The following is a 10911-nucleotide window of genomic DNA, read 5'->3' on the forward strand; positions in this document are numbered from 1 at the left end:
TATGTGTTGATGTGGGATCATCTTTTTGTGTGTGTGTGTGTGGAAGATTGGCCCTGAGCTAACACCTGTTGCCAAGCTTACTGTTTTTCTCCACCGCCCCCCCAGAGCCCCAGTACATAGTTGTATATCATAGTTGTAGAGTTGTAGCTCTTCTATGTGGGAAGCCACCCCAGCATGGCTTGATGAGCCGTGAGTAGGTCCGCACCCGGACCTAGAGGTGAACCCAGGGCCGCCGAAGTGGAATGCGCAAACTTGGCCGCTACCCCATGGGGCTGGCCCCCGATGTGGGCCCACCTTTAAGATACACTGTATCATGAGCAAAGCAACGTGTGGAAAAATGTCTATCTTTTGTTTATGGAATTGATAAGAATAACTTAATCTAGACAATCTTATTCGAAAGTTCCAGTGGAAAAATAAACATGCAGGAAGAGCCAGGAAATAAAAACTAAAAAAGAAGAGCAACACGAGGGGCCATCTAGATATTAAATCATTATAAAGCCTCAAATGAAAGTAGAGTTGTATTGGCATGTAGTTAGACCAAGGGCACAGAATAGAAGGTCTGGAAATAGATGCAAACACAAGGGAGAATTTAGTTTATGATGGAATTGACTCTCAGGTAAGTAGAGAAAAAATGGATGTTTCAGTAAAGAGATATTGGGATAACTGGGTGGCAATTTATTTTTAAAAAGATGGATTCACATTTCATGCAATAGACCAACATTGGAGTGGATGATAAGAGTAACCAAGTTCTGTGATGTGCTAAAGAAAGTGTTGACCCTGACTCTTTGACAGAGAAAATTAAAAAAGCAATATACGAGTTACCTTGTGTCCACTTTTGCCGCTCCCAATGCCAGATAAATTTCAAAGTCAGAATCTTGGATGTGCTAGCCAGGGGAGAGCTATATGGCTATGTCTGTGTGATCAGAGTGAAGCCATTCTGCTGTGCAGTGTTCTCAGAAGCTCCCAGTTCATGGATGGTGAAGGATGAGAACATCCGCAGCCTGACAACTGAGGAATGGGTAGACATGATGATGGACTCAGATCCAGGTAAGAGGCAGAAAACTCCCTCCCTGTCCTTTCCAGCTCTTTGACACCTCCACATTAAACAGATTTTCCTTTGTTTCCCATGACTTTGAACTTCTCACACCCACGAAACTCTGTTTTTTTTTTTTTTTAATTTCCAAGCATCCTACCCTCCACGCGTTAGAATTTCTTGGGTGATTAGAAGCCCAAATCAAGTGTCTTATAATAGGCAACTGTCCTTATCAGAAGATGAACAACAAATTGTTTGAAATCGTTGCCTTGCAGTGGTGTAGTGGAACTGGCTCTTCCTGGCTCCAGAGCCGTTTATTAAATTTTCAGGAATTTTGTGAGCCAGTTGTTAAACACAGTCATTGTTAAAAATTGTTATATACCAAAAAAAAAAAAATTAAGTTATATAAACTTACAGTTAAACAAATTATATTAAAAACAAATGTAATAAATACAAACTCACCGCTTCCTAATTATTTACTACATTTTATTATTATCTATGCTTGTGAGGTTATTTATATCTATTGCATCCGTATGATGGAAATACTATAAAATGGTGTGTTACTGTGCATTTCTTTCCAACTCTGCAGTTTTTGTGTTTGTGTGTGTGAGGAAGATCAGCCCTGAGCTAACATCCAATGCCAATCCTCCTCTTTTTTGCTGAGGAAGACTGGCCCTGGGCTAACGTCTGTGCCCATCTTTCTCTACTTTATATGGGATGCCACTACAGCATGGCTTAACAAGTGGTGTGTGGGTGCGCGACCAGCATCCAAACAAGAGAACCCCGGGCCGCTGAAGCCGGGAAGGCGCACTTAACCGCTGCACCACCGGGCCTGCCCCCCAACTCTGCATTTAGTGACATCACATTGGTAGCTTGAAATTGCCCCTGGTGAGAATATTTACACCACAGAAATAAGATGCATCAGAGATATGTGTACTAAAAGAATGTGCTACATATCATAAAAGAAATACAAACAAAATGCTATCCAGACATAGAGAATGAAGAATTATATTGAATAAGAAGCACGTTCAAACTTCCAAATAATTTCTCTTTAATGGTGGATTTTGGCAACCTTCATATGCAATAAAGACAGCTGACTACATGAGGTAAATTGGGCATTATCTTGCCATTATCTCTGAAGTCACACCACCTAGACAGTTATATGATACACCCACTCATAAGGCCTCTTCAGTGGTGAAGAGATGAACTAACACGTCAGAATAACATGAGTTTTCTTTCTTTGTCAATATCGTCGATGGCTGTGCAAAGACTTTAAATCTCAGCTGAGCCCGTCCAGTGGGCCTCCCCTTAGCAGACCAGTGTACGCCAAGAAAGGCCTGGAACCTAAGAAGGATCTCCAGCAACTCTTATTTCCAGGTAGTAACTATGGTTTGCCTACTTGACACCAGCCAGTTTCTATGTTAGGATAAAGGGAGATAAACTGTTATGTTTGTTTTTTAAAATCCTGGAAGTACGCTCTTTAAACCTTTGTGTACGAGGTGATAATGCTACGAGCATATTGGTGATAAATAGTTTAAAAATGAACCCTCAGTGACCTCATCAGCTGAGGCAATACCACATATAGAATCCAGGAACATTATTGCCCTTCAAGACCTTTTGGTCTTGTACTTCTCAAATCGGACTGATCATCAGTATTTCTTATTATTTTAAAAAGTAAAGATAGCTGTGTCCCCACTCCAGACTTAATAAATTAGAATATCTTGGGATAGCACCTCACAATGCGCATTTTTCTCAAGCTACTTACATGATTCTGATGCTCATCCAGATTGGAAACTTTTCATCTAGTCGAAGTAGAGGCACACACTGCACCAGGAGCAAAAAACTGCCCACTCCTGCCAGATTTTCCAGAGGAGTGGTGATTATGAATATGAAAAAAGAGTAAAGATTTATATCAAGATGTAACACAAAACAAAATAAAATGAAGATCAATTATGAACATTTCTGAATACGTTTTGAGTTTAGAAGAAACAATCGTGCTTCTTTCAGCACAGAATCATGAGCACCAAGGACAGTGCCTGTTTTCTGTGCTCATCCCTCGCTCCTTGCGTTGGGCTTTACCTAGGAGTCCATTACTGGCCTCTTTCGAGACTCCTAGAGAGGGAAAATCACCTGCTCAAGTCTATGCAGCAAGTCAATGGCTTATCTGACAGTAGAATTTGATACACAAATGTCCTATATGTGTGTGAATGTCTATCAAGGACCATTAAGTTAATAGATAATGACTGCCCAATTTAAGATTTCATTTTTTTCCTCAACTAATTGAGGTCTTTGCATTCATTTGAGTATCAAATTTATATTTAAAAACCTGTCTACAATAAACAGTATTAGATCCTAAGGTAAACATAAGCATTGATAATTATTTTCTGAACTCAGTAAGCTCCATTTGAGTAGAGCTTATTACCTTGGAATAAATTATAACTTAAACAAAATATTGGGCTGTATGCTCAGAGCAACAATCTATTATTCTTGTGTAAAAAAATCAATTTTCCAGGAATTGTACCAAAAATTTGAGGAATAGATTCTTCCAACATTATTTAAATTGTTCCAGAGCCATAGAAAAAGAATGAAAATTACCAAGTTATTTTTTAAGCAAGAGTAATGGTAATCGCAAAACTTGAAAGAGATAGCACAACAAAAGGAAAACTCAGACTAGTCTTACTTATGTGTGAGGATGCAAGATAGAACTCCAGGAATGAAAGGATGGATCAACATTAAGAGAGTTTTTGTTATAAGTCATCATTTCTATATATCTATGCAGAAAAATTATATAATTGCTAATACACTAAAAAAGGCACTTGAAAAAACTTAATACACATTCTTGATTTTTATAAAACTTTCAATACATTAGGAACCCATAGATACTTCTTTAACGTTATATCTGTATATCTATATCTATGTATATCCCTCAAAGACTATCATGTTAATTGGGAGATATTGGAGGCATTCTGTTAAACTCAGGAAGAAAACAAGCACATGCACTATTACAACTTCCGTGTAATATTAGTTAGCCAATGCAATTAGATAAGAGAAAGAATTTAGAGGCATAAAAATTAAAGAAGATAGGGGCCGGCACCATGGCTTAGCAGTTAAGTGCTCACGCTCTGCTGCTGGTTCGGATTCCAGGGGCACACTGATGCACTGCTCGTCAGGCCATGCTGTGGGGGCATCCCACATAAAGTGGAGGAAGATCAGCACAGATGTTAGCTCAGGGCCAGTCTTCCTCGGCAAAAAGAAGAGGATTGGCATGGATGTTAGCTCAGGGCTGACCTTCCTCACACACACAAAAAAAAAAATTAAAGAAGATAGGACTATACTTCTGGAAAACTCAAGAGAATCAGTGAAAAACTACTATAAACAAAAGAATCAAGAATGAGTAGAAATAATCACATTACATAGCATTATAAGAAGCATATGTGAAAATTAATATGCAGAATTCCATATCCTAATATAACAAACAATGAAAGAAAATACTAAAGTTTCAATAGCAACAAAAAGTTAACATATCTAGGATAAACCAATCTCAGAAAAAGGTTAAAACAATATTTAACTTTGAATACCTCTGATGAACACCTGAATCAAATGGAAACACGTCATGTTCTTGAAATGAAGAGTCAACATCATAAGGTTGTCAATTCTATGTTATTTTATAAACTTAATGAGATATCAGTTAAAAAAAAGACAGAGAATAACTTAATCTAGACAATCTTATTCTAAAGTTCCAGTGGAAAAATAAACATGCAGGAACAGCCAGGAAATAAAAACTAAAAAAGAAGAGCAACACGAGGGGCCATCTACATATTAAATCATTATAAAGCCTCAAATGAAAGTAGAGTTTATTGGCACATAGTTAGACCAAGGGCACAGAATAGAAGGTCTGGAAATAGATGCAAACACAAGGGAGAATTTAGTTTATGATGGAATTGACTCTCAATTAAGTAGGGAAAAAATGGATGTTTCAATAAATAGTTATTGGGATAACTGGGTGGCAATTTATTTTTAAAAAGACGGATTCACACTTCATGCCATAGACCAACATAGCCTCTAAATGGATCAAAATTTTAAAACTAAAAAAATTAAAGCCATAAGCGTTCTAGAAGAAAGCATGGCTAGATGCCTTTATAATTTTGGCATGAGGATTAGAAAAAACCAAGATTCAAATTCTAGAAGCCATGAAAGTAAAGACTGATATATATGAGTGCATAAAGAAAATGAGCACTGTGTATGGCTAAAGCCATAAAGAACAAAGTCAAAGGGCCATTGCCCAACTGGGGAAAGTATATGCAACTCATATCACAAACAAAGGGCCAATGTCTCTAATATATAAAGAGATTCCAGAAATTGATAGGGATAAAAAACAGCTTACAAAAATCAACAAAGAGAATTCACAGAAAATAAAATTCAAATGGCTTTCAAATATTTGAAAAGATGATTAACATTAATCAAAATAAAAGACATGCAAATTAAAATGAGATATCATTTCTATCTATTGGATTGTAAAAAATAAAGAAATCTGACATTATCTTTTATATGCTATGTTGTGGGGAAACAGGCCTTCTTATACATTATTAGTGGGATTGCATATTGGTTCAGCTCCACTGGAGAACAATTTGGCAATATCTATCAGAATTACAAATGCATTTACCCTTTTACCCGGGAATGCCACTGCTGAGACTTTATTCTTTATATAGACCTGCACACATACCAAATGTACAAGTCCTCATTGCAATATTATTGTCATAGCAAAAGATTGGGGGCAAAAACCCAAGCACATATCAATGGGGACTGGTTAAATTAAAAAAAATGGCATGTCAGATAAGTGTGGGGAAAAAACACCGATAAGGAAGTTCTTCATGTGCTGATATGGAAAGATCTCCAACATATATTGCTAAGTGAAAAACAGTCAAGTGTTGAACAGTTTGCTACCTATTGTGTACGAAAGGGGGAAATATTTCCATAAGGAAATTTTGGAAGAATAGGCAAGAAACTAACAAAAAGTATCTGTGGTAGGGGAGGAGGATGGGGTTGGGAAGGCAGGAAATGGGGCAATTAGGAGTAGGAGCGTTTTGGCATTTGGACTATGGGAATGTATTATCTAATTAAAATTATTTTTCTTAAAGCCAATTTTCATTTTAAGAGTCTGCTCTTAGATTGTGCACACTAACAGTGGTAAACAAAAAGTTTGGTTTTTGTTTTGCAATTGGACTCCAGATATTAAGAATAAGGATGTCCTCAGCACATTAATTATCAGCATTGATTGACAATAATTTGGCTTCAGGTTAAACACTGTCAATGTTTCTCTTGGAAGAAATGCAGTGACTGCCTGAAAAAGAAATTTTGTCTATGACTGGAGTTATTGCTGCTAGAGACAGTCAGAGCCCGGGGTGTAGGTCAGACTCAACCAGGCCCCAATGATCTTCATCCTGGTGTCCCAAACCATTAGGAGCCCTCACCCGATTTCCTGTAGTTTGGAAACAACTTCTCTGGACACTCTAGTGCTCTGTTTCTAAAGATTTCACTAGATCCATGGTGAGATTAATGCCCAGTATGGATACAAAGTTCTGTGGGAGTCCTGGACAGAAGGACAGACACGGGAGTTCTGGGAAGAATGAGAGAAGTTTGTCAGGTGACATAAGTGGAGGAGGGCATTAGAGTCTCAGGGCACACCTATGCAAAGGCACAGAGGCCCCAGGTCACATGGGGAGTGGTGACTATTCTAGTGCACGTGGAATGGTGGCATTTATTGAACACCTAGTCTGGCCCCTGTAATTTGCTAAGTATCACGTGCAATATCAAAGAATGAAAAGGACACTTCTTGCCTTCACATAATTTCCTGAGGAAGCATGTCCCATTATATAATTAAAGACATATAAGACCTCTTCAGTGATGAGGTAAAACACGTTTGCTGTGAACATCAAGCGCTGTAGTGATTTTCTTCATTTATCAGGCAGGGGTAGTCTATGTGGCTTGCAGGGCAGTGCAGTAGAGTGGAAACAACAGAGGGTCTGGTGTCTGAGACCTGGGTTTGGATGCTGGCTCTGCCATTTCCTAGGGTGTGACCACGGGCAAGTCACTTGACCTGTTTGAGTTCTCATTCGCTCATATGAAAAAGAGAATAATAAGTATATTTCCTTGCAGAATTGTGAGGACTGGAGGTGTGTGTAAACTCCCTGGTATAGTCAACAGATGATGTGTTTTCTTATTTTATACTTCCTTTGCTTTCTAAAGCTCCATTTTGAGCATATCTTTATATTACCCTGTTTTGTGCATTCTAAGATGAATGTTTTCCCTCATCTTTTAACATCTCTAAAATCTGGATGTGTCTCATAACAGGTGCCATCTCCTACTCACTATCCCAGGTGACAGGCATAATCAAGTTGTGCGGACACCTGGTACTAGTGAGAAAGCACAGCAACAATGGATAATGAAAAATTACCGGTGAAATATGGGTGATTTCACTTGAAATTACCATTACAAATCCTGATTCTGGTTTGTGATCTGACACCACTACAACATGATTAAGACAATCTCTTCATTTTTTTCCCCCTTTGGAACAAATGATCATCGAAATAAGTTTAAAACCCTACAGTGCAATTCTATTCTCATGTCACATCATTGTTCCTTGCTCTCTCACGACAAAGGGAAGACTCTTGTGATGGATGGAATCTCACATTGATCTCTAAGGGCACGATGTCAGAGTTCTGCCTCAGGAGAGGTAGCTCGGGGGCTAACCTCAGGGTCTCCCAGTCCAGGATGGCAGGGAGTTCCCTGCTAACAAAAGGTTTCATGTGGCTGCGTCTTCTCTCCAAATATTTATCAGCATCTTCTTCTTGGAGGGCTCCTTCTACCTCCATCAGCGGGGACTGTTCAGGGACATTTTGAGATTCAGATACTTTGAGAGATGGAGGGAACAGAACAAACATTTCTCAAGCAGCTACAATGAGCCAGATACTTCATGTTATAACATTTATTCCTCATCATGGGAGGTGTATCTTTTTTGTGTGTTTTTTATTTCACAGATAAGGAAACAGAATCTTAGAGAGGTTAAGAAATTTTCAAAGACCATAAACATAATAAGCACATAGGTTTAGATGAAGTGTGCCAGATTTTTCAAGCCTTCTTTTCCTTTATTGTAACATAATAATATTTGCAAAAGAATATATAATAGTCTATAATTTATCATAATTAATAAAATTAATTATGATTAAGTATAGATGTAATAATTAATTGTGATTAATTATAATTAATAATAAAAATAAATGTGATTTTTGCCCCCAATTTATAATTCTTTCCATGTCTAGTGCCCCCAGGACATCTGCAATACACTCCTGAATCCCTCTGGAAGGAGCTGTCCGCACAGCATGAAGGTCTGGAGGAATTAATAGAGAAGCAAATGCGTCCTTTCTCCCAGGGAATTTTGGTCCTCTCTGGAAGCTGGGCTGTAGAACTGAACTTGCAAGAGAAGCAGGGAGTCATCTGCGATGCTCTGCTGATAGCACAGGACAGCCCCCCCGTTCTCTGCACCATTCTCCGGGAGCAGGACGCAGACGGCAGTTCTACTGCACCCGCACCGCCTTCACTGTGAAGCAGAAGCTGGTGAACAGGGGCGGCTACACCGGGAAGCTGTGTGTCAGGACCAAGGTCCTCCACCTGAGTCCTGAGAGCCATGCGGAGTCCTTGGCGGGTTCCGGCTCCACCATCGATTACCCCGGGTCCCATAACCTTGCAGACACCCAGCAAATGGAAGCCTTGCTGCAGTCCCTTGTGATTGTGCTGCTCAGCTTCAGCTCTTTCTTGAGTGACCAGCTTGGCTGTGAGGTTTTAAATCTGCTCACAGCCCAACAGTATGAGATCTTCTCAACAAACCGCCGCAAGAACAGAGAATTGTTTATCCATGGCTTACCTGGCTCAGGGAAGACCATCATGGCCATGAAGATCATGGAGAAGATCAGGAATACGTTTCACTGTGAAGCAGATAAAATTCTCTACGTTTGTGAGAATGAGCCTCTGAGGAACTTCATCAGGTAAGCAGTAGGATCTTATTATCACTAAATGAGGTATAGTCTGAATTCACTCCACACCCCCCTCAACCCTAATCGCCTTGTTTCTTGATAGTTAGATGGTAAATTGATCTGTGACAGCAGTACCGTGTTCAGAGGAACATGATAGAGTAATTTTCCTCCTTTATTTTCTTGGAGAAAACCTCAATGTATTCATTTTCATTCTTACAGTAATAAAAATATCTGCCAGGCAGTGACCCGGAAAACTTTCATGCATAAGAACTTTGAAGAGATTCAACACATCATCATCGATGAAGCTCAGAATTTCCACACTGAAGATGGGGACTCGTATGAGAAGGCAAAAACCATCACTCAGAGACAAAAGAATAGCCCAGGAATTCTCTGGATCTTTCTGGACTACTTTCAGACCAGCCATGTGGTGCACAGCGGCCTTCCTCCTTTCTCAGCCCAGCTTTCAAAAGAAGAGCTCACCAGAGTGGTCCGCAATGCAGATCCAATAGCCAACTATGTACAAGAAGTAATGCAGGTAATCATAAAGAATCCTCCACTTATCCCCTGTGAGTCCCTGGAGATACTTCTTGAAGCTGAATAGGCTCAGGGTGTTCAGGGAACCTTAAAAATTAAGAAAAACTTGACTCTGGAGCAAATAGTGACCTATGTGGCAGAAACTTGCAAACGTCTCTTTGAAAGGGGCTATTCTCCCAAGGATGTTGCTGTGCTTGTCAGCACCACGGAATATGTGCAGCGTTATAAGCATGAGCTCCTGAGAGCACTGAGGAAGAAAAGAGTGCAGCTCAGCAATGCGTGTGACATGTTGGGTGATCACATGGTGTTGGACAGTGTCCGGCGATTCTCAGGCCTGGAAAGGAATATTGTGTTTGGGATCCATCCACGGACACCTGAGTCAGCTATCTTATGCAACATTCTTGTCTGTCTGGCTTCCAGGGCAAAACAACGGCTATATATTCTGTGGCATGGTGACTGTTAGGAAGAATCCCAAACCAAAACGAGATGAGGCAATTGCTGTGTAAATGTCCATGGGTGAACATCTGCTTGGTGTGGGCAGAAACTTTCTTTTTGGTTCACAGATCCGCTGGAGATTTGGGCAGAATTGACACACAGAATTTGGAACTTCCCCTCTCTGGCTCTCTCCTTTCCCAATTCCTTCCTGAACTCCTTCCAGCCGCTATTTTTACTCCAAATTCTGATCCCTGATTCTTCCAGCCAGAATGGTGACGGTTTTCTATAGGAGCTTTAGCCACCCTGCACAGCGCAGACTGTGACCTACCTCTGGTTAAAAGCCATAAAAACAAGAAACTTGTCCTGTGGCCCTCCTTTCTTCCAAGTCTTAACTCTCCTCAGTGACTTCATGCATTTTTTTGTTTTCTAACATTTGTCTAGAGTTTATGGTCATCTGCAGAAGGGTCGTCTGGTAGGAACTAACTTGGCTTTACCCGTAGCAGAACTTGTTTTCTGAATTCTTGACATTTCCCTTTGCTAGGTTGATTCAGGACTTGGGAGATTCCCAAGATAATTCAGTCACTGACAGAGCAGGTCTTAATCATTTTGGCAGGACAGAGAGCACTCGTGTGATTATTTAATCCTTTAAAATTGTAGTGTCCGATTTGTGTTCTCACATTGGCTCAGACCATGACTTCATTGTAATAGTAAGCATTAATTATCACTTTATAGAGAAATTATAAGCCAATAGAAAACACATATATACCTGTTTTCTCTGGCTTTTAGTGGGAGATAGTATTAGAGACCAAAATCTTGTTCTAAAGGTGTGTATCAGCCCTACATGAACAGTCCTAGGGAAGTTATAGTCCATGGAAATCA

The 10911-nt window shown here is 39.7% G+C and overlaps 1 protein-coding gene across 1 annotated transcript; it reads left to right on the top strand.

Moving 5' to 3' along the window:
* The first annotated feature begins 242 nt into the window (after positions 1-242).
* On the top strand, positions 243-10469 carry LOC131417921 (schlafen family member 11-like). Its single transcript, XM_058562024.1, is given in 6 exon segments — positions 243-284; positions 714-1047; positions 2282-2410; positions 8353-8601; positions 8604-9075; positions 9283-10469. Coding segments are annotated over 6 exon segments (2004 nt in total). The 3' UTR covers positions 10061-10469.
* The last annotated feature ends 442 nt before the right edge of the window (positions 10470-10911 follow it).

This window comes from Diceros bicornis, chromosome 18 (assembly GCF_020826845.1).
Source record: "Diceros bicornis minor isolate mBicDic1 chromosome 18, mDicBic1.mat.cur, whole genome shotgun sequence".
NCBI classification, from domain to species: domain Eukaryota; kingdom Metazoa; phylum Chordata; class Mammalia; order Perissodactyla; family Rhinocerotidae; genus Diceros; species Diceros bicornis.